This window comes from Salvelinus namaycush, chromosome 37 (assembly GCF_016432855.1).
Source record: "Salvelinus namaycush isolate Seneca chromosome 37, SaNama_1.0, whole genome shotgun sequence".
Taxonomy (NCBI): domain Eukaryota; kingdom Metazoa; phylum Chordata; class Actinopteri; order Salmoniformes; family Salmonidae; genus Salvelinus; species Salvelinus namaycush.
In genome coordinates, this window is record NC_052343.1 from 2,642,130 (window position 1) to 2,666,631 (window position 24,502).

The 24,502-nt window shown below is 44.3% G+C and overlaps 1 protein-coding gene across 2 annotated transcripts in view; it reads left to right on the plus strand.

Annotated features, from left to right (window-relative positions):
• si:dkey-34d22.1 (discoidin, CUB and LCCL domain-containing protein 1) overlaps nucleotides 1-24,502 on the plus strand; it is a 30,151-nt gene that overhangs the window by 2,515 nt on the left and 3,134 nt on the right. The window contains exons 2-14 of one of the 2 annotated variants that reach the window (XM_038977489.1): nucleotides 4,532-4,753; nucleotides 5,606-5,743; nucleotides 13,088-13,139; nucleotides 13,305-13,377; nucleotides 13,592-13,725; nucleotides 13,993-14,030; nucleotides 14,616-14,810; nucleotides 15,122-15,234; nucleotides 15,388-15,562; nucleotides 15,756-15,848; nucleotides 16,679-16,772; nucleotides 17,158-17,198; nucleotides 17,287-17,397. In XM_038977489.1, coding sequence (XP_038833417.1) covers nucleotides 4,532-4,753; nucleotides 5,606-5,743; nucleotides 13,088-13,139; nucleotides 13,305-13,377; nucleotides 13,592-13,725; nucleotides 13,993-14,030; nucleotides 14,616-14,810; nucleotides 15,122-15,234; nucleotides 15,388-15,562; nucleotides 15,756-15,848; nucleotides 16,679-16,772; nucleotides 17,158-17,198; nucleotides 17,287-17,397 — 1,479 coding nt within the window. The remainder of the gene's footprint in view (nucleotides 1-4,531; nucleotides 4,754-5,605; nucleotides 5,744-13,087; nucleotides 13,140-13,304; nucleotides 13,378-13,591; nucleotides 13,726-13,992; nucleotides 14,031-14,615; nucleotides 14,811-15,121; nucleotides 15,235-15,387; nucleotides 15,563-15,755; nucleotides 15,849-16,678; nucleotides 16,773-17,157; nucleotides 17,199-17,286; nucleotides 17,398-24,502) is intronic. The other variant, XM_038977490.1, reaches the window with a different exon arrangement.

Genomic DNA, 24,502 nt, shown 5'->3' on the forward strand with positions numbered 1-24,502 from the left:
GCAAGTATAAACACCATGGGATCACGCAGCCGTCATACCGCTCAGGAAGGAGATGCGTTCTGTCTCCTAGAGATGAACGTACTTTGGTGCGAAAAGTGCAAATCAATCCCAGAACAACAGCAAAGGACCTTGTGAAGATGCTGGAGGAAACAGTTACAAAAGTATCTATATCCACAGTAAAACGAGTCCTATATTGACATAACCTGAAAGGCGGCTCAGTAAGGAAGAAGCCACTGCTCCAAAACCGCCATAAAAAAGCCAAACTACGGTTTGCAACTACACATGGGGACAAAGATCGTACTTTTTGGAGAAATGTCCTCTAGTCTGATGAAACAAAAATACAACTGTTTGGCCATAATGACCATCGTTATGTTTGGAGAAAAAAGGGGGACGCTTGCAAGCCGAAGAACACCATCCCAAACGTGAAGCACGGGGGTGGCAGCATCATGTTGTGGGAGTGCTTTGCTGCAGGAGGGACCGGTACATTTCACAAAATAGATGGCATCATGAGGGAAGAAAATGATGTGGCTATATTGAAGCAACATCTCAAGTTATCAGTCAGAAAGTTAAAGCTTGGTCTCAAATGGGTCTCCCAAATGGGTCTGACCACAAAGCCCTGACCTCAATCCTATAGAACATTTGTGGGCAGAACTGAAAAGCGTGTGTGAGCAAGGAGGCCTTAAAAAGCTGACTCAGTTACACCAGCTCTGTCAGGAGGAATGGGCCAAAATTCACCCAACTCATTGTGGGAAGCTTGTGGAAGGCTACCTGAAACGTTTGCCCCAAGTTAAACAATTTAAAGGCAATGCTACCAAATACTAATTGAGTATATGTAAACTTCTGACCCACTGGGAATGTGATGAAAAAAATAAAAGCTGAAAGAAATCATTCTCTCTACTATTATTCTGGCATTTCACATTCTTAAAATAAAGTGGTGATCCTAACTGACCTAAGACAGGGAGTTTTTACTTGGATTAAATGTCAGGAATTGTGAAAAACCGAGTTTAAATGTATTTGGCTAAGATTTATGTTAACTTCCGACTTCAACTGTATGGAATCATGTAGTAACCAAAAAAGTGTTTAACAAATCAATATATATTTTGTATTTGAGATTCTTCAAGAGATTCTTCAAATAGCAACCCTTTGCCCTGGCGACAGCTTTGCACACTCTTGTCATTCTCTCCACCAGCTTCATGAGGTAGTCACCTGGAATGCATTTCAATTAACAGGTGTGCCTTCTTAAAAGTTAATTGGTGGAATTTCTTTCTTTCTTAATGCATTTGAGACAATCAGTTGTGTTGTGACATGGTAGGGGGTTAAACAGAAGATATCCCTATTTGGTAAAAGACCAAGTCCATATTATGGTAAGAACAGCTCAAATAAGTAAAGAGAAACGACAGTCCATCTTTACTTTAAGACATGATGGTCAGTCAATAAGGAACATTTTAAGAACTTTGAAAGTTTCTTCATGTGCAGTCGCAAAAACCATCAAGCGCTATGATGAAACTGGTTCTCATGAGGACCGCCACAGGAATGGAAGACCCAGAGTTACCTCTGCTGCAGAGGATAAGTTCATTAGAGTTACCAGCCTCAGAAATTGCAGCCCAAATAAGTGCTTCACGGAGTTCAAGTAACAGACACATCTCAACATCAACTGTTCAGAGGAGACTGTGTGAATAAGGCCTTTCATGGTTGAATTGCTGCAAAGAAACCACTACTAAAGTACACCAAAAAGAAGAAGAGACTTGCTAGGGCCAAGACACAAGCAATGGACATTAGATCAGTGGAAATTTGTCCTTTGGTCTGGAGTCCAAATTGTATATTTTTGGCTCCAACCGCCGTGTCTGTGAGACGGATGAGACGGTGAGCGGATGATCTCCGCATGTTTATTTCCCACCGTAAAGCAGGAGGAGGTGTTATGGTGTGGGGGTGCATTGCTGGTGACACTGTCTGTGATTTATTTAGAATTCAAGGCACACTTAACCAGCATGGCTACCACAGAATTCTGCTGCGTTATGCCATCCCATCTGGTTTGGGCTTAGTGGGACTATCATTTGTTTTTCAACAGGATAATGACCCAACACACCTCCAGGCTGTGTAAGGGCTATTTGACCAAGAAGGAGAGTGATGGAGTGCTGCATCAGATGACCTTGCCTCCACAATCACCCTACCTCAACCAAATTGAGATGGTTTGGAATGAGTCCGACCGCAGAGTGAAGGAAAAGCAGCCCACAAGTGCCCAGCATATGTGGGAACTTGGAAAAGCATTCCAGGTGAAGCTGGTCAAGCTCATCAAGGCAAAGGGTGGCTATTTGATGAATCTCAAATATAAAACACTTTTTTGGTTACTACATGATTCCATATGTGTTATTTCATAGTTTTGATGTCTTCACTATTATTCTACACTGTAGAAAATAGTAAAAATAAAGAAAAACCCTTGAATGAGTGGGTGTTCTAAAACTTGTGTTATTACTTTTGGTATATCTGCCCCTGAAGGTGAGAGTTTTCAGAAATCCATCATAATTTAAATGTTTGATTATATGTCTGAGACAGTTGGAAAGCCCAGTCTGTCTAGAGAGACCTAAAAGCAGGACGCACGTATGGGTCAGTAGCAGGAATGCCAGGGTGTAGGCTCTTCACTCCATGGAACAACCAACAGCTATAACGCATGAGTTAAAGCTTAGGTTGATCCCAAGCACTGAGGAAAGAGAGAGAGAGAGCCCCACTAGACAAGACCGTCATGAGACAGGCCAGGTCAAAGACAGGGTGAAAGGGGAGGAGTGTAGGGGGGAAGCCCAGCCTGCCAACCCCAAAAAGTCCCCAGAATACAAGGAATACTGCTCCCAAGCAGACTGGATGGTGACACAGATCCACGCTCTGTTGCCCACAGCTACGGTTTGTCGCGCTGGCATTTCCAGGGAATCCTAAGGGACAGGAAAAGGGGCGGTAGCGGTGAGAAGTTATGGGAGTTAGTGAGAGAAAGAGGGAGAGACGTGAGAGAGAGAGAGAAAGAAAGAAAGCGAGAGAGAGAGAGAGAGAGAGGAGAAAGAAAGAAAGATAGAATGTTATGTACTATGATTGAAAGAGTCTCTTAGCCGGACAGGAAAGGCTAACCAGTGTGACGTGTATGTGACATGTATGTGACATGTGAGTGGAAAGTAACAGAGACCACCAACTCTTCGCGCAAACTTAATTTTGAACCCAAGGGAGAACTGCACTGTCTACCCTGGGAGCGTGGGTGTCCTTGGTTTGACCACAGTACAACTTTAAAGCCAGCCAGCCAACCCCACAGCACTTACCTCTCTGACCTAATGCACTGACTCATCCAAACAGTCACATTAAGAATGTGTCTAGCTAAATATTTGAGTTCTTTCCGTTACAAAAAATAGTTAGTCATAGCGACAGAGGTAGACCATGCTGTGTTGTTGTCTTAGGTCTCTCTTTATGTAGTGTTGTGTTGTCTCTCTTGTCGTGATGTGTGTTTTGTCCTACATTTTTTATTTTATTTTTAATCCAAGCCCCCATCCCCGCAGGAGGCCTTTTGCTTTTTGGTCGGCCGTCGTTGTGAATAAGAATTTATTCTGAACCGACTTGCCTAGTTAAATAAAGGTTAAATACAATTAAAAAAATTATAATAAATAGGAAAAATTTAAGAATAGGGCACAAAGAAGAGGTATGACACAGAGAACTAGCAGGAAAACATTGATTAAAATGAAATAGAAACAGAATGGAAGGATGATGAGTTTGCTCAACACTCTGTAGTATTGAGGATTAGTCCCTGTGAGGAGTGCGAAACAGAGGGTATTGTTCAATCAAACATGTTAACCCAATTAAAGAGTTATGATTGCAGTTTTGGATTCAAATGACACAATCAAACACACTTTCTCATTGCCTTTGAATAATAGTATTTTCCACTTCAATAGTTGTGATTGCATAGGGCCCTCAATCTCTTTTTACTGTAAGCAGTATCCAACAGTGTTGAGGAGGACTGCTTCAGGCTGGTTGTTTTCAGGAAATCTTGCGGTTATGATGTCAGGAGTGTAAACATCTCCCGCTCTACTGCGCACACTCAGTGCTCCCTCCCCGGAGACTCCTATTACTCACCTTGTCTGGGAAAGGAGCCCGATAATTAACAGAGCTCTAAATAGTGTCCTTATCGTATTAACATCATTAATGAAAGTCCCTGTTATGTACTGTGACGAAACAGTGGTGAACTTGGCCGTCCCCTCTGCTAACAATCCCCAGCTGCCCCTCCGTACCGCCTACACTGCTAGTCATGCATTCATTCACTTTCTCACACCTACACACCAAGCGGTCAAGGATTTCCTGGAAATAGCCCTTATCGTATTTGTGTGGACATTTGACATTACTGAGGATTTACCCTGGATGCCAAAGCAACATTACCATACACAGTGTTAGGATATATCATTTGCCTAGAATTAGCCCCCAAACCATTGCATATATGGCAGATGTATTATGTACAAGTACAATAACTGTTATAACTGTACGTTTGGTTGTCTTCATATTTCAGGCAATGGCTGCGGGCACACTGTGATGGCCACAGAGAGTGGCACCCTGGCCTCTCAGAACTACCCGTGGACCTACCCTGTTGATTCCTGGTGTAAGTGGAGACTGCGAGTTCCAAAGGGACGTACACTGCACCTCCTCTTTGGGGACTTTGACGTGGAAAGGAGTCCGGGCTGCAGGAATGGCTCCCTCACCATCACACCCAACAACGGAGCTCCCAGCCTGGGTAAGACTCTCCAGTGCACACAGGGCCGCAGACCTGACAGGCTATGTGCTTGTCTCTACTTTTACAAGGGATTTACAGTACATGCTATTGACAAACTATTTTTAAAGTGAGATTTTGAATTCTCACTCAAGTTCTGACTGACTGAATTAATGCTTGTCATTAAGACAAATCCACCCACTTCTGATGGACCACTTGATCTGTCTCTTTTGTTAAGTAGTTTATTCAAAACCTATCTTTGCTACAAGTAAAAGCCATGCAGTGTAGCCTGCAGAGAGCACATCAACACAATTTCACTGCCAATGCATCTCTGCCAATTCTACGCCACTACGGTGCATCCAGCCATACCTTGTGGGAAAAAGGGTATGATGCCATTCCTAGATATTAGATGACAATTCCAGAGGCTGTAACTATTCAGTTACCCTGCTTAGGGGCAACCTCATGCTGTTCTGGAGCTCACTTCATGTCATCAGTTCACACAAGCATGGATGGTCTGCAGTACTACACAAACATGACTAGGAGACCACACACTAACCTTGTGTGTAAAGCCAGACTGCCCTGCCTCCAGGCTTTCAGTTTGGTCGTGTGTGTGTGTGTGTGTGTGTGTGTGTGTGTGTGTGTGTGTGTGTGTGTGTGTGTGTGTGTGTGTGTGTGTGTGTGTGTGTGTGTGTGTGTGTGTGTGTGTGTGTGTGTGTGTGTGTGTGTGTGTGTGTGTGTGTGCGTGCGTGCGTGCGTGCGTGCGCATTCTTGCATCCGCCCGTGTATGTCTGCATGCATGCGTGCATCTGGGAGTCCTTGTGTGTGCGCATGGCGTATGCGTTCTTACGCGCATGCCTGTCTGTCTGTCATCCACAGGCCCCCTGTGTGGACAGCTTGAAGACTCAGAGAGAAATGTGACTGTAAACAGCAATGAGGTGACAATAGTATTCTACTCTGGCCCCCATCACTCAGGCCGAGGGTTCCTGTTCTCCTACGCCACAGACCAACACTCAGGTACGGCCCAATTCATCACACACTGCTCACATGTTCACTTTCTATAGCTATCTTTGTTTATACAACTGTGCTACATATGGAAATGCTTCATCTAATTGAATTCATTCATCATACAATCACATTACACACAGACTGTTGATGAGAATATATTATTTTCCCACATGTGTACAGTAGCTCTGCGGTGGAACTTTCTCAGTGAAAGCAATGACCCACACTGTTGAAAAAATAGAAGGGGGAAAAAGTTGATTCAACATACAATTGTCAGGCTGCAATAGGATTGTGAGTTTGCTCAACATTGCTCAGCATACTCAACATTTGGGTATATAGCTGAACCAACATACAGTGTTGCCTTCCAAAGGTTAACATGAATTTGTAATTTTACTCAACAAGCTTTTTCAAATTCACTCACTTTGAGCAGAGTTTGTTGAGTGAACAAATGTGAACACGTTAGCTCAAATTCTTGTCCATTTGAAGGCCACTCAACTCAGAATAATGCTGATTAAGCAATTGGTTAAGTTGTATTTTTTACAGTGGCCCTACCTCATTGATGTAAACAACAGTGCTGAAGAGCACCCACTATGATCATAATTGTTGTTTTTCTGCTCGTCACTTACATCACTGGTAACCCCCAACGTGCTGCTAAGCAAGTTGAAAGGCACAAACAGCCATTACTGAGGTGTCAAAGAGACTGGATACATGCTGTAATTTCATACCCAGTTGCATTCAAGTCCATCATTAGAGTTGATTGAGTCACAGGCGTGAAGTCAGTTTGATGTATGCACACATGTTTACACCAATGGAATTTGTACGCCAATGTTTGTATGTGTGTTGGAGTGATGGAAACAGGAGACAAAGGGTTATGAGACAGGGGTTTAATTCTAGATACATGGAAAGTTGGATGTATACAGAGGGTGCGGGGCAACAGCAGGCCAACAGCAGCGGGGCTAAGGACCTTAGAGACGGGGAAAGGGCCGATAAAACGAGGGGAAAGTTTGCGGGACTCCACCCGGAGGGGCAGATCCCGAGTAGAAAGCCATACCCTCTGCCCAAGACGGTAGCGGGGAGCAGGGGTCCGGTGGTCTTGACCATGGAGGTGGTCTTGACCATGGCGACGGGAAGTCCATGGATCCGGAAGACGTGCTGCACCATGAGCTGGGCCGTCTCCTTAGCTGAGGGCAACTTAGGAAGGAGGATAGAATGGGCGGCTTTGGAAAACCTATCCACCACCGTAAGGATGGTGGTGTTGCCATCTGACGGAGGGAGAACCGTGACGAATTCCAAGAATATACGGGCCACCATAAACATTATCGGATGATAGCCAAGGTCCGACGGGAGCCAGGATGACAGGTGAGTCTCGAGGAATGTGCCCATACCAGGACCGGAGCAGAGGCATCCGGGACAAACATCCAGTTAGCCGTGAATAACAGGGCCCATCTCGCCTGCCTGGAGTTGAGGCGCTTGGCAGTGCAGAGATATTCCATGTTCTTATGGTCCGTCCACACCAAGAATGGTTGTTCCGCCCCTTCTAACCAGTGCCTCCACTCTTCCAACGCCATCTTAACTGCGAGTAATTCTCAATTTCCCATGTCATAGTTCCTCTCAGCGGGGTTAAGACAATGGGAAAGGAAGGCGCAGGGATGCAGCTTCTGGTCCTGGGCAGAACGCTGGGACAGAACAACCCCCACTCCGACATCCTAGGCGTCGACCTCCACTACGAACTGAGGGAATGGGTCCAGATGGATTAAGATGGAAGCTGTAGGGAAGGTCTGAGAACACCCAGTTAGCTGCTGGAGACCATGAGAACGGAACCTTGGGAGAGGTGAGTGCAGAGAGCGAGGAAGCAAGGGTGCTGTAACCCCAGATGAAACGACGGTAGAAATTAGCAAACCCCAGGAAATGTTGCAGCTGCACTCTGGATGTGGGTTGAGGCCAATCCACCACCCCTCTCACCTTGTCAGGGTCCATCTGAATATTCCCTGCAGCGATGATGTATCCTAGGAAGGATATGGTGGAGCGATGGAACTCACATTTCTCCGCCTTCACGAAAAGCTGGTTCTCCAGGAGACGCTGGATGACCTGTCGGACATGGAGGACATGCTCTTGAGCTAACCGGGAATAAATTAGGATGTCCTCGAGGTAGACAAACACAAATCGGATCAACATGTCACGGAGCACATCATTGACAAGGGCCTGGAACACTGTGGGAGCGTTGGTCAGTCCGAATGTTATCACCAGGTACTAGTAGTGCCCACCAGTCTTGTTAAAGGTTGTCTTCCACTCGTCTCCTTCCCGTAACCGAACCTGATGGTAGGCGTCTGGAAGGTCCAACTTGGAGAAGATGACCGCTCCCTGGAGAGTCTCGAAATCTGAGGAGATGAGTGGTAGCTGGTAACAGTTTTTAACCATAATGTCATTAAGGCCCCGGTAGTCGATACACGGTCTTGTCCTTCTTCTCCACAAAGAAGAACTCTGCGCCGGGGGGGAGACAGAGGCACGCATAATCCCTGCTGCGAGAGAGTCCTCATTGTACCCCTCCATCGCTTTGGTCTCCGCCATCGCTTTGGTCTCCGGACATGACAGGGAATATAGTCTCCCCCGAGGCGGTGCGGTGCCGTGGAGAAGGTCGATTGCGCAGTCGTAGTGCCAATGTGGAGGAAGAGATGTGGAGCGGCCAGAGTTGAAAACCTCCCGTAAGTCCTGGTACTCTGCGGGAATGGCGGAGAGATCCGAGGCTTTACCCAAGCCTGCAGGAAGATGTCCTGGGGCAGGCTGCGCCTACTTCAGACAATGTGCATGGCAAAACGGGCTCCAACCCATGATGGAAGACGTAGCCCAGTCGATTAGGGGATTGTGCCTCTGGAGCCATTAAAACCTCAAAACCATGGGTACATGAGGAGACTCCAGGAGCAGAAACTGCATAGCCTCACTGTGGTTGCCTGACACTCGCAGGTTGATAGGAACCATATTGTGGGTGACTCTGTCAATAGAGTGCCTATTCAGCGCTCTAACGTCCATCGGGATGGAAAGGGGTTGAGTGGAGATACCCAGCTCTGACACAAGGGTAGTGTCCATAAAGCTCTCGTCAGCCCCAGAGTCAATGAGCACCCGGATGAATTTGGACTGGTCTCACCACAACAGGGTAGCATAGGGGGTTACGAGTGTACTACTGATGAGCCTGATCTTTTAATGGCTCTTGGTGTTCAGTCTGTGTAAGCGCTCAGCAGGAGACAATCTAGCCCTGCCCAGTTGCATAGGCTCCGGAAGAGGCGAGTCGACAGCCCTCCGTGATCTCCGAGGGAACTCGGGTGACACCGGATTCTCTCGGAAATGTAGACTTCGGGGATTTCCGGGATTCCTTGGAGGCGAGTTGGAATTTGAGGACGAGCAAGGGCGACAGGGAACAGACCCACTCTCCCTTCTACGTTACGGATGGTCAAGGCTATGAGGATGTCGAGATCCATGGGCAGCTCCCTGGCTGCAAGCTCATCTTTAATCACCTCGGAAAATCTGTGATTCACTAAACCCTAAACCTCAACTCAATCTTCTAATTAATAATGTGGAAATTGAGCAACTGTCATGGTCAAAACATATTGATACAACAGCAGCTAAGATGGGGAGAAGTCTGTCTATAATAAAGCGCTGCTGTTCCTTCTTAACTTCTTTAAGACAGGGGGGCAGTATTGAGTAGCTTGGATAAAAAGGTGCCCAGAATAAACTGCCTGCTACTCAGTCCTAAAAGCTAGAATATGCATATAATTAGTAGATTTGGATAGAAAACACTCTGAAGTTTCTAAAACTGTTTGAATGATGCCTGTGAGTATAACATAATTCATATGGCAGGCAAAAACCTGAGAAAAAAATCCAAACAGGAAGTGGGAAATCTGAGGTTTGTAGTTTTTCAACTCTTTGCCTATCCAAGATACAGTGGAAATGGAGTCATATTGCACTTCCTAAGGCTTCCACTACATGTCAACAGTTTTATAACCTTGTTTGATGCTTCTACTGTGAAGGGGGGGTAATGGGAGCTGAATGAGTCAGGTGTCTGGCATGAGCTGGTCACGTGCGCTCACGTGAGAGTTAGCTGCGTTCCATCGCATTTCTACAGACAAAGGAATTTTCCGGTTTAAACATTATTGAAGATTTATGTTAAAAACATCCTAAAGATTGATTCTATACTTCGTTTGACATGTTTCTACGAACTGTAATATGACTTTTCGTCTGAACTTTCACCTGGACTTGCCCGCGCGTCGTGAGTTTGGATTGTGTACTAAACGCACGAACAAAAAGGAGGTGTTTGGACATAAATAATGGACTTTATCAAACAAATCAAACATTTATTGTGGAACTGGGATTCCTGAGAGTGCATTCTGATGAAGATCATCAAAGGTAAGTGAATATTTATAATGCTATTTCTGACTTTGTTGACTCCACAACATGGCGGATATCTGTATGGCTTGCTTTGTTGTTTGAGCGCTGTAGTTAGAGTATTACATGGTATGCTTTTTCGAAAAAGCTTTTATGAAATCTGACACAGCGGTTGCATTAAGGAGAAGTGGATCTAAAATTCCATGCATAACACTTGTATCTTTTAGCAATGTTTATTATGAGTATTTCTGTAAATTGATGTGTCTCTCTGCAAAATCACCGGATGTTTTGGAACTACTGAACGTAACGCGCCAATGTAAACTGAGATTTTTGGATATAAATATGAACTTTATCGAACAAAACATACATGTAATGTGTAACATGAAGTCCTATGAGTGTCATCTGATGAAGATCATCAAAGGTTAGTGATTCATTTTATCTCTATTTCTGCTTTTTGTGACTCCTCTCTTTGGCTGGAAAAATGTCTGTGTTTTTCTGTGACTAGGTACTGACCTAACATAATCGTTTGGTGTGCTTTCGTCGTAAAGCCTTTTTAAAATCAGACACTGTGGCTGGATTTACAACAAGTTTATCTTTAAAATGGTGTGAAATACTTGTATGTTTGAGGAATTTTAATTATGGGATTTCTGTTGTTTTGAATTTGGCGCCCTGCACTTTCACTGGCTGTTGTTGAGGTGGGACGCTACTGTCCCGAATATCCCAGATATTAACAGCACTATCAACAGGTTAACAGCACTATCAACATGGCAGGTCCTACAGGCCCTAGTTTTGTCGCACCTGGACAAATTACAATTGGCTCAGAACAAGGCAGCACATCTGGCCCTTGAATGTACGAGAGCTAACAGTAATAATATGCATGTTATTCTCTCCTGGCTCATCACTACTAGTATTTGTGAGAGGTATTGACATGTTGAATGCACCAAGCTGTCTGTTTGAGCTACTGGCACACAGCTCGGACACCCATGCATACCCCACAAGGCATGCCACCAGAGGTCTCCTCACAGTCCAGAACAGACTATGGGAGGCGTACAGTACTACATAGAGCCATGACTACATGGAACTCTATTCCACATCAAGTAACTCATGCAAGCAGTAAAATTTGATTTAAAAAAATCAAATAAAAATACACCTTATGGAATAGCGAGGACTGTGAAGAGACACAAACACAGGCACAGACACATGCATACACAGACAAGATACCATACAACTATACACACATGTACACATGGATTTTGTGTTGAAGATATGTGGTAGTAGAGTAGTGGCCTGAGGGCACAGACTTAATGTGTTGTTAAATCTGTTGTGAATGTATTGTAATGTTTTTAAAGTTGTAGAACTACCTTAATTTTGCAGGACCCCAGGAAGAGTAGCTGCTGTATTGTATTGTTAACAAATGACAAGAAAATCATATCAAATGTAAACTGAATATTGCATTTTGAAGACCTGCTGTTTTCAACTCTTAATGATCGGCTATGAAAAGCCAACTGACATTTATTCCTGATTATTATTTGACCATGCTTGTCACTTATGAACATTTTGAACATCTTGGCCATGTTCTGTTATAATCTCCACCCGGCACAGCCAGAAGAGGACTGGCCACCCCTCATAGCCTGGTTCCTCTCTAGGTTTCTTCCTAGGTTTTGGCCTTTCTAGGGAGTTTTTCCTAGCCACCGTGCTTCTACACCTGCATTGCTTGCTGTTTGGGGTTTTAGGCTGGGTTTCTGTACAGCACTTCGAGATATTAGCTGATGTACGAAGGGCTATATAAAATAAACTTGATTTGATTTGATTTGAAAAGCAGATACAATACTTAGATTGAATATGTGTCCCAACTAAATGAATGATTTGGTGCAGTAAACAAGTGACTTTGTGAATGTGTCTGTTGTACTCAGTCAATTGAAAATGTGCTTAGAGTTTTGAAACATGAGCCTTTTTGATTATCTGTTTTGATTTTTCTGCTTCAAATTGTAAAAATGTACCACATACTTGTGAAAATCATTCCCAAAAGAAGGAGATGTTTTGACTTGACATTGTTGCCTCATTGGTAGTAGAATTAGTGTCACGGATCCCTCCGGAACATTCATTACGCAAACCTGGCCCCTATTCTCACTGATTAGTATTTGTATATATGTGCCCTTTGTTCACCATGGTCTTGTAGATTATTGTTACTATGTCTGTTGGTGCGTGTGAGTACCTGTGCTGTGTGTTTTGGGCTTTCGTGCCCTTGTGGATTGCGCAGATGATTGCGGGTCTCATCCCGTGTAATAATCATTGTGCGCTAGTGTTATTTATTCAAGGTACTCCTCGCTCTTTTTTGGGGGGGGGTTCAGCCCTGTGTTTTTGTTACGTGTTTGTTTGGTCTTCGTCCCCGTGCCTTTACACGGCACGCTGTAATTTGGGGCTTAATAAAAAAAACGATTCCGCATTCCTGCGCCTGTCTCCTGAATCATTTATACCAGCGTGACAATTAGCGATGTGTGCATTGATCTTTTTTTGGGTCATTAAATGACCTTTTACCCAATTTACAGCCACAAATAGTGTACGTTTACACTAGTTTTTTTCTCCAATTCGAGCTAAAGCGGTTTGTATATCCCTGTTTCCTGTTATTTACTCAGTTGTTTATGAAATGCAGCTATGTCTGGAGCCAGTGCCACAAATTGCACTCTGTCACGTTAACACACAAGAGGCATTCTCTCTGCTCTGTGAGTTAAGTCACAGAGGACAAAATACTTAGTCACGTCTACAGTAACAATCACAAGTCCCCTGTACGTGCATGTGTATGTGTATACTGTATGTGCGTCTGTATACTTGTCTGTATATGTGCGTGTATACGTGTGCCTGTCTGTTTGTGTTACTCACCCGTCCATTGCGAAGTTCCTTAGAATTATCCTGAGAGTGGACAGATGTTTTTTGTTTTGTTTGTTTACAAACCCATATTCTATTTGATTTCAATACCAGGTCTCATTTCGTGTCGACAGAGAGGAACACATTTTGTCTCTCAGCAGTTTAGGTAAGTGGACAACTCTGGCTATTTCAGTAGTCACTGCTCAGCGTTGTTTTTGCTGTGACCCAAATTTTGTCTTTACAAGCTTGTTGAGGAATTATTAACATATGGATATAGAGAAACTGTGTGTGAAATGGGGGACCTCTGTGACACGTGACTCCTCTTCTCCAGTGTGTACTGTCCTGCTGGGTGTAAGGACGTGACAGGGGACATATGTGGTCACTCTGAGCAGGGTTACAGAGATGTGAGTATACTGCCTCAGCTCCAGTTTCACTTCCTCATCAACTCAGCTGTGTGATAATGACACCGGTTGCACTGGCCACTTGAAGAAGGCTAAACAGTGGAGAGATGCAAAAGTTTATTGAAACTATTTGTTCTCTTTCTCTTATTCTCTCTCTCAATCTCTCTCTCTCACAAACACACACACACACACACACACATTCCCCCACCCCACCCAGACGTCAGTGTTGTGCAAAGCTGCGGTCCATGCCGGGGTGGTGTCAGACAACCTAGGAGGACAGATCACTGTGACCCGTGGGAGGAGCCTCACGCTTTATGAGTCCAGCTTTGCCAACGGCATTCTGTCCAAGATGTATGTGTCTATCCACATCATATTGATATGGGTTTGGGAGAAAGGGATGCGTATTCATTAATCATGATGACATACTGTGTTAATATTTGCTGTATTCAGAAAGGTAACATTTCATATAATCTGTTTCATATAATGTAATCTAATCAGCACTCCAGGACCTCTGTAGGGGTTATTGGGGAGCTGAAATGTGGGCCACTTACTGTATATGGATCCGCTCTTGCTTATGGTATACAGGGATGCCATTCATGAACATTGTTCTTTTGACAGGGGATCACTGTCTGAAAAGAAGCTGGTCTTCACCAAAGGTAAGCGGAACCAGGAGATATAATGCCGGACTGAATTAGCTGTTCAAGTCATTATTGCAAGTTATCTTCCTCTGCAGGGCCGGTTCCAGTTGTCAGCGACATAAGCGGTCGCTTAGGGCCACCAGGTGCAATTTTGAAATTTGGTTGTGCATCTGCAGTTTTTATTTTGTTATATCAGTCAGTCCCTCACTCAATTAGCTATGTCAACTAACAATTTTTTCATTTGGCAGTTAGTCTAGCCAGCTAACTAAACTTGTAGTAATCATGTCCGAATACCGACCGGGCACGCACCATTGATTTTGTTAATCATTCTCACTCAGATATCATATTAACATGGAATAAGTCATTAAAAAAATTGTAGAATTGATGGAAATGTGCTTTAAAACTGCAACATTTTCTCTCCCCCCCTTAGCAAAATGTGTAGAATTGCAGGAAATGAACTTTAAAACATACATTTTTCTCTCCACCGTCAAGAGGGATGCCAGTCAAATGTTTTTCTGCAAGATGCTTAGGGCCCCCAAAAAGCTAGAGCTGGCCCTGTTACTCTGTCACTTCAACTCTCTTCTTGCCTCTCCTCTCCAACAGAGTGTAATGATGAACTGACTGTGTCTGGTTTCAATGCATCTTCCATCTGGAGAGAAGTGAACCGACTGGGGCAGCTTGTATTATGGTCTCCTAAGAACACGGATGCCGAGGGACAGTTACTACCCTGGGCATCGGACGGTAGTGACCGGGAGCCCTGGCTGGAGCTAGAGCTTACAGACAAGAGCAGTGTCACAGGTCAGTGAAAGTTTATGAGGTGATGTTCTTCTCCCCTCATGGCCAAAATAGGAGTTTAATTTACTACATCCACTATAATTAGCTTTGAGTTGTTGTTAAAATGAAAATATGAAGATAGAAACCACTGTTTTTTCATTGAACTCAAAATACTATTTTTGCTGATTTCAAAACTCTATTCATTGGATGAAAAAAAAAAATTCCAGCTGTGATGTTGATAGGCTAACTTCTAGTTAGATTTCCCAAACAGTCCGTGTGTAGCCTATTATGAATGTGGTCTGGAGTGTTGAAAAAGACACGCTGTGTTTTCCCAGGAATAATAACAAGGGGATCGGCTGACTTCTACATCGAATCTTACGTTCTCCTTTTTAGCAAAGACCGCCACAACTGGAAGGTCTACAAAGCTGCGCTCAGCAGAGAGAAAAAGGTACGCTGTCTGCAATGTCTTCTTCGACATTTACTGATGAATTTCCTATCTTGGCTAAGTTTCCATAGCTGCGCTGAGCAAACAGAGACTGTGGGAGGCCGTTAGTCATCTAAGAGAACTAGCTTTGTTAATGTCACACTTCTTGGCCTGTAGGTGTTTGAAGCCCACTCTGATGGTTATCTGAGGGTTCTCAATAGCCTGGTTCCTCCGGTGGTGGCCCGGTACCTCCGGCTGCAGCCCCAGAGCTGGCAAGGTAGAGCCTCGGCACACGTCCAGGTCCTGGGCTGCCCTCTCCCCAAGATCCACCCCAGGCCTAACTCCTCTGGGGGTAAGGCTCAACCATACATTCCAGATAAAAAACAGTCTAGAAGATGTGAATACTACATGCTCTTAGCAACTGATCCACTAGAATAAACTCTCCATTATATTGTACGGTAAATTGCAATTGTGGCATCAGCAAGAGAGAATGTAGCTTGTATGCTGGATGCCATTCATATCCTATTCTCCAACTCTCTCTATAGGATCTCCATCCTTAAAAGTCGATGTTAGCACAACACCTCATCTCAATCCAGTCCCCACAGAGGGCCCTGTTATCATAAAGGACTCAAGCCTGAGTATGTACCTAATGTGTTCAAACCCCTAAAAGTCTAATCCTTTCAGGGATCATTTTGCTATTTGAGTTAGAATTTTAGGAGATTTAGGTATAAAAAAAATATACATTTAATTATTATTTGATTAAACATTTAATTTGGCCCTGCTGCTATTAGCCGATAGAAACGCATTGAAAAACGTATGAATACATGGCAAAACAGAGGCAATTCAAGACAATTGGCAGATCAGTGGTGCCGACTTCCGACGAGTCTCGTGACGCTTGTGGGGGTCGTAGAGCAAAATGGAGAACACCATCGTGTTCGTGTAAGTCTCATCTTTCCATATATTAGTTTGTAGCCCAAACAGACATTATCATGAGAAGACCTTCTTTTTGGGATGTCTCCTGGTCTGACAAACAAAGCTGTAGTTCTGCCAACTTCCATCGCAGATGCGGAAGGCCGACATCTAGCATAAACAGATGGATTTTGATAGGGATTTTTGTATTATGGTAATTAGATTTACACACGGATGCAGGCATTGACTCTAGGTTTTTTTTTTTAAGTACTTTATGTTTTTCAATTTGAACTGCAGCAGTTTCTGAGGAATTACATTTGTATTTTATTGATCGGAATAAGCCTTGGGGCCACCATGCCTTTTATAACAGCTGTAAAAATTGTACGACAGTATCAATTTTGATGTTAGATTGCTTATTTGCTTGACACTGGACTTCCTTCACATTGTTATAAAGCACATAGCTAAATAATAGTTTAAAGCTGGCCTTTCTTCAGCAGCGGTTGTTTGTTGTATTGACCGTTCAGCCTAGCATGCTAATGACTCCTCCTGTGCCCTGCAGGCTCCAATCAGCCAGTGATAGTTGCGGTGGGCGTGGTCCTCGGACTGATCCTGTGTGTTAGTTGTCTGTTGGCTGGAGTCTGGTGGAAAAGAAGGTATTGTAACACTATACCATATGTAGTTAGCAGTCCAACACCCACTTACTGGCTATCCTCCCAATGCTAACCGGCAATAGCTCAATAGCTGTCGGAGGTGTAACTGCGGTGAGCGGCTGCAAGTGTGGTCATTGTTACGAAGCCACACCCATCCGACTCATGTTAAATTCACCTCAGACACCGCTGCCATCTCCGACACCGCTATGCGGATGTCGGCTAGCGCGGATCCCAGAGAATCTAGCCCTTAGCTGCCAACAAACGGCCAGATAACACAAAAGTGTCCACATACTTTCCAATGTTATTCTGACACATTATGGCAATGTTATGACAAATCATCATGGTGTAGTTCGATTAATTTGATGTGTTGTCTTGTTGTCTTTTATAGGAAAAAAGCTGCACACATGAAAAACTATTCCTTACCCAAAGGTATTCTTGCGCATTGCTCACTGTTGTTTTACTCTTACTACTCTTCCAGGACCTCTCTGAAAGTGTTTTTGTCTGTCTGTCTGTCCAGCAGCCTCTCAGAGTTTCCAGGAGAAGAGCCTCCCCTGCTCCGACTCTGAGCTTATCTCCTACCCTCGAGAGCGAGGTGTCCATGATGCTTTACCCAACCCTCCTCTCAATGGTAAGAATACACAAACAACCCAGCCTTTTCAAAAGAGCATGCCAGTGAGGCTGGGTATATACCCGTAAGCTTTTCTTCATGATATGTACTACTCTGACCTTTCCTCTATCAGCTGCATGCCTGACCCTGAATTAGTTATAGAATTGTTCTATCTATCTATTTTTATCTCTTTGGCAGACAAACACTCTTCCTTTAAATGCCTTAGAGTAAAAAATAGAACAAATCCTTTTTTGGTTCTCTATAGAACTTTCTGATCTTGTTATGTTGATAAATCAGGGGCCAAGGCTAGAAAAACTTGACTGTAGCTGATAGGTATATTTTCAAGGCAATTGAGAAATAGATGAAATTCCTCAATCAAGAAAGCTAAATCTAGGTAATTTCTAAGTTTTATCTCAGACTCTCCTGGTGATCTGTAAACATTTTGGAAAACAGTTAATGCACTGAAGGGTGGAAATTCCTCTCTTTCCCTGCCTAAGCAAGTTGTGTCAGACTCTGGCATCATTACTGAGAAAAATGAGATAAGTGATGCTTTCAATCAGCATTTTATCTCGGCAGGCTTTTTATTTGAACGAAATGGTGGTTTAATTGAACCTGGTCAGCCAGTTGGCTGCCTAACCTTCTCCCAGCCTCTAGTTGGATCAATGGATGTTCCGTCAACTTCTAGTGAATCTTCAATCGGCCTGTACTGTCCTGCAGAAAGCCTTTGTTGAACTGAAATTGGATCTTAATGCCGGTAAAACCAAGTATATGTTATTTTCCAAATCAAGTAAAAATGTACCTGACGATTTATGCATAAGTACTTTGGATGGTGGCTTCATTGCTGGTGTCCTAATTTATAAATATCTGGGTATCTGGATTGACGAAAAGCTGTCCTTCAAAAAGGATGTTGATTAATTAGTGAAGCTATTAAGAATTCAAATAGGTTTCTTCTATAGGAGCAGGTCCTTTCGTTAAATAGAGTTGAAGTCGGAAGTTTACATACACCTTAGCCAAATACATTTAAATTCAGTTTTTCACAATTCATGACATTTAATCCCAGTAAAAATTCCCTGTTTTAGGTCAGTTAGGATCACCACTTTATTTTAAGAATGTGAAATGTCAGAATAATAGTAGAGAATGATTCATTTCAGTTTTAATTCCTTTCATCACATTCCCAGTGGGTCAGAAGTTTACATAGACTCAATTAGTATTCGGTAGCATTGCCTTTAAATTGTTTAACTTGGGTCAAATGTTTTGGGTAGCCTTCCACAAGCTTCCCACAATAACTTGGGGGAATTTTGGCCCATTCCTCCTGACAGAGCTGGTGTAACTGAGTTAGGTTTGTAGGCCTCCTTGCTCGCACACGCTTTTTCAGTTCTGCTGACAAATTTTCTATAGGATTGAGGTCAGAGCTTTGTGATGGCCACTCCAATACCTTGACTTTGTTGTCCTTAAGCCATTTTGCCATAACTTTGGAAGTATGCTTTGGGTCATTGTCCATTTGGAAGACCCCTTTGTGACCAAGCTGATCATCTTGAGATGTTGCTTCAATATATCCACATAATTTTCCTCCCTCATGATGCCATCTATTTTGTGAAGTGCACCAGTCCCTCCTGCAGCAAAGCACCCCCTCAACATGATGCTGCCACCCCCGTGCTTCACGTTTGGGATGGTGTTCTTTGGCTTGCAAGCCTCCCCCTTTTTTTCCTGAGGTCTTGGCTGATTTCTTTTGATTTTCCCATGATGTCAAGCAAAGAGGCACTGAGTTTGAAGGTACTCCTTGAAAAACATCCACAGGTACACCTCCAATTGACTCAAATTATGTCAATTAGCCTATCAGAAGCTTCTAAACCCATGACATCATTTTCTGGAATTTTCCAAGCGGTTTAAAGGCACAGTCAACTTAGTGTATGTAAACTTCTGACCCACTGGAATGGTGATACAGTGAATTATAAGTGAAATAATCTGTCTTTTAACAATTGTTGGAAAAATGACTTGTGTCATGCACAAAGTAGATGTCCTAACCAACTTGCCAAAACTATAGTTTGTTAACAAGATATTTGTGGAGTGGTTGAAAAATTTGTTTTAATGACTCCAACCTAAGTGTATGTAAACTTCCGATTTCAACTGTAGGAGAAAACAAATAATTCAGTCAACATTCATTCCTGTTATTGACTATGGCAGCTGCCACTGTACTGAAGCCTTTGGATGCAGTTTATCATGGCGCATTGTGATTTATTCCGGGCAATAGGGTCAGTACACAAAATCTCGTATCGCAATCTTTTTGTCCATATTGCCCTCTTGCATGAACTTCCGCCATACCGTAACCCATTATTAACCTTCAGATCTATAAGTTACCAGACCCGGACTCAGGGATGGCCAACCCTGGAGATCCCGTCAATCTCCACCGTGTTAGAAATATCTGCTTTTAGTTTTTAAAGTTCTTAAATGTTAGAGGGCCTTTTAACTGAAGAATGTGTTTGTTGCATGTGATTTGTGTTTTGCTTTTCGTGTTTTGTGTTTGCTTTTAATGTATTGTGTAATTGATGTGTGTATATAGATTTGTATAGTGTAATGGTTGTTTATTGATGTGTTCGTTCAAGGCACATCTGCAAAAGTGACAGTGGTCTCAGCATGACTCCCTGCTTAAATAAAGGTTAAATTACATTTTAAAAAATAGAAAGAAGACATGCAGTGGTCAGATGTTATCTTTTTCTATTTGCCAGATGATGTATTCACAGTAGTCCAAGAGCCAGAGACGTAGCAGTTCCTTCTTCATCATCCTGAAATGAGAGAGGCATGTCAAGCCTAGCCTGGTTCCATGTCTGTTTGTGCTGTATAGCCAACTCCTAGGCTATACAGCACAAACAGATCCAGGACCAGGCTATCCTGCCAGGGCAACAGGACTACACATACACATCTCCCCCCGCTTACTATTGCTAGGCCAATGAATATTCACGTGGACTCATCTCATTGCAATTCTGGACTGTTTCAATATTACTCAACAATTTTCCCACTCACATCAAGGGATACTTGATCTCATCTGCTCTGTTAGCCTCAACTTAACAGCTTTGATGTTGCGGAAGGAGAGGAGGCTTTTGTCAATGTTGTGGGGTGTGTATGAGAGAAGAGAGAAATTAAGAATATTGTGGTCAAACAGTGAGAACTGAGAAGGGGTTAACCCCCTCCAACTCTCTGATGCCATCTATTCTGCCCAGCCCCTTGACCACGCCCCCAACTCACCTGATGAACCAGCTGCCTAATTCAACACTGCTCTACCTGCCTCCCTCAACTCTCTGGCCCCCTTCCCCTCTTCCTCCTCCCCCATGTTTACCTCTAAGCTCCGCACACTGAAGCAAACTGGTCGCCTGGAGCGCCTGAGCAGGAAGTCTGGGCCCACCGTCCACGCTAAAGCCTACAATCTCCACCTCTCCACCTACAGAGATGCCCTCAGTGCTGCCAGGTCCACCTACTTCTCCAACATCATCAACAGCTCCAATAAGAACTCCCGAACTCTGTTCTCCACTGTCAGCAAACTACTTCAGCCCCATGACGACACCTTCTCTACTCCCTCCACTGAACTGCAAATCCTTCCTCCAGTTTTTCAAGGACAAGACCACCAAAATAAACTCATCACTGACTGATCAATCTCTCTCAGCCGCCCCTCCTCCCCCTGTCAACCTCCCAACTGTCACCCCTGAAACTCGCCCCCCATTGACTCTCCATATATCTCAAAACCCATCATGTCATCCAAGACTACAACCTGCTCCCTGGATCCCTTCCCCACGGTTCTCATCAAAGCTTGCCTGCCTGCTCTCTGTCCATATATCACACACATCGTCAACCTTTCCCTCATCCATGGAACTGTCCTCTCCAACTACAAAATTACAGTCACCCCCATCTTAAAAATGCCCGGACTGGACACCACCATTCTCAATAACTTCTGCCCCATTTCCAACCTCCCTTCAGGGCCTAAAATGAACACCTGCCACCTGCCAATGCGGGTAGCTTTTGGCATTGGCGGGTAAGAGGTCTACTTCACCACCCACGTTGGCGGGTGGTCAGGGTTCAACAGTGTGAGCATTTCACTCGCATTTGTGAATAAAAATAGTCAAGTATTATCACATTTATAGTAAAATAAATGCTGCAGTATCTGTTTTCATAGCTGGTAAATTAATCGCACAAAGTCAAAGAACTAAGAATCCTATATAGGCGCTGAAAAACTGCCTGGCTGGGGGCTGTGTGTACATGAAGAGCTGAGTGAAAGATACATTTTTAAAAGATGCGCAGAGGCATACAAGTTGGTTTAATTCATTTGAAACAAAAGTCTACTAAAGTGAGACTTTGTCCTTGTGTTTCTTGGCTATTTAGACTTTGTCCTTGTGTTTCTTGGCTATTTAGTTTTTTTTTCACAAGTGAATTTGTTTTTCTATGTTTGAGTTTCAACTGTTAGGGAAGAGAAGACAACGCTTCAACTAGTCAGACTCAATCTCACAGGCACAAATATGACGAGTCGCCCTACCATATAACCTCCGGCCCTTAAAGGGGCAGGTGAACATTTTTGTCTCATCTGTGATATTTGGTTAAAAGACTCGGGTCACAAAAAAATGAAATGAAACAATATACCACATTACTTCTTACTAGTAATACATTTATTGTTTTAGAAACAATGCAAAGCATGCGCATCTGTTTTTTTGTGTTTTGTTGGTGTAATTTTAGCAACATCAAAAATATTTTGGCTGGTATATTTTTTTATCTACCTGCCTCAGCACCAAATCCTTCCTCAACCCGCCTCTGACCCACATTGGTGGACCAAAAAGTGAATTTTATACCCTGCTTCCCTTCCTTGCCAAGACTCTGGAATAGACTGCTGCCTCCCAATTCCAAACCCACCTGCTAATCGAGCGCTTCCAGTCTGGTTTCCCTCACCTCCGCAGTACTGAAACTGCACTCCTCAAAGTTGTCAATGACCTCCTCACCTCTGCTGATGCCGGTGCCCTCAACATCCTGATTCTTCTCAATCTAAGTGCCGCTTTTGACACAGTGAGCCATCAGATCCTCCTCACCAGGCTTCAGGATCTGGGTGTTGAGGGCACCGCAGTCATGGCTACAATCATACCTCACAAACCAGACCCTCAATGGTCACAACTCAGACTCAGCTGAAGTTACACAGGGTGTCCTCCAGGGCTCTGTGCTGTGCCCCTTACTCTTCATTATCTACATACTCCACCTTGGTCAGATCCTCCGTCACTTCAACCTTGACTTCCACTGCTATGCCGACACCACCCAGATCTACCTCAGCACCAAATCCTTCCTCAACCCGCCTCTGACCCACATTGAATCCTGCCTCTCTGCAATAAAAACATGGATGCAACAAAACTTCAAGTTCAACAGTGATAAAACGGAACTCCTCATGATAGGCACCAAATCCACCCTCACCAAAGCTGGCAACTTCACCACTGTCTCTCCCTCCCCTCACGCATGTAACCTTGACGTCATCCTGGACTCCACCCTCTTCCCCCTGCAACATTGCCAAAGTCAAGTCCTCCCTCTCCCGTCCTGCCACTGAAACCCTCATACATGCATTAATCTCCTCTCGTCTTGACTATTGCAACTCACTACTCTCCGGCTTCAACTCAAGCTCCCTCATTAAGCTCCAAATTGTTCAAAACGCTGCAGCCCTTCTCACCCACACTAAGTTCTGGCAGCATATCACCCCTGTCCTCCATGAGCTTCACTGGCTCCCTGTCTCCCAACACATTGATTACAAGACCCTCCTTCTGACCTACAAAGCCCTCCACCACCTTGCCCCCCCCCCCCCCCCCTTATCTTTCAGACCTTCTTCTCCCTTACCAGATTAAGATTTAGATCACTTTATTGATCAATTGCACACAAGGTCCAACCAAAATTTTACTTCCGCTTTTAACCCAACCCCTCCGAAAGACACACATACATAAACAGGTTTTAGAGAAGTACAGGGGGCTGCCACACTGTGTGCCCGGTGAGCTGTCATTGTGGGGGGTTAAGTGCCTTGCTCAAGGGCACAACGGCAGGCAAAGGCCTCTAGAATTCGAACTGGCAACCCTCCGCTTGCTGGCTCGCCTTTAACCATTAGGCTACCTGCCGCACCAACCTACACGCTCACTCCGTTCCACCACAGCAGGCCACCTTGACATCCCCAGGTCCAAGCTATAGAGCTTTGGCGACAGGGCCTTCTCCAGCGTTGCTCCTAGGCTCTGGAACTCCCTCCCTCCAGCCATCCGTGACTCTGAGTCCATCACCATCTTTCAGTCCAACCTCATCCAAACTACTCTGCTCCCTCCCTCCCACTCTCTCTCACTCACATCCTCTGACTTGGCTGGGCAGTTTGCAGAGCTCATACCAGGCTTGACAAGCAAACAGCTTTCTCCATGGGCTGCCCATTCTTCCCCTTCGCTTAGTCCGTCTCCCAATTGCAGTATAAACATTCCTTTCTTTGGTCTGCGGAGCCCGCTCTGAAAGAGACCCTTTAATTGGAGTTGGATAAAGGGCACTCATGCCAGGGAAGCACAGCCTCCCCCTCCCTCCCACAGATGAAGGGGCACTACACTGAGAAGGCCAGTGATAAACAGGACAGAGGGTCAGTCGCTAAGATAATTATAGGCATCTCTAATTAAAATAGCTCCCCCTCAGAGGTTGGGTGAGGGATAGGGTCTGAGGCCTCCCCTGTCAGCCCTCATCCCAGTCACTAGAGATCGGCCATTGTTTGTGGCCACAGAGCTCTTGTAGGGGCTCAACAATGCCCATGATATGAGCCCTACTGAGTATGAGGGAGGCACTTTCAAGACATGGCTGGAGGGAGTACAGAGCAACACTTTAATTTGAATGTATTTTTATGAACCCTACTGTCATGACAACATACCCCAGTACTGTAAAAAAACATTTAATCTAGGCAAGTCAGTTAAGAACAAATTCTTATTTACAATGACGGCCTACACCGGTCAAACCCGGACGACGCTGGGCCGATTGTGCGCCACCCAATCACGGCCGGTTGGGATACAGCCTGGATTCGAACCAGGGTGTCTGTAGAGACGCCTCTAGCACTGAGATGCAGTGCCTTAGACCACAGCACCACTCGGGAGCCAAA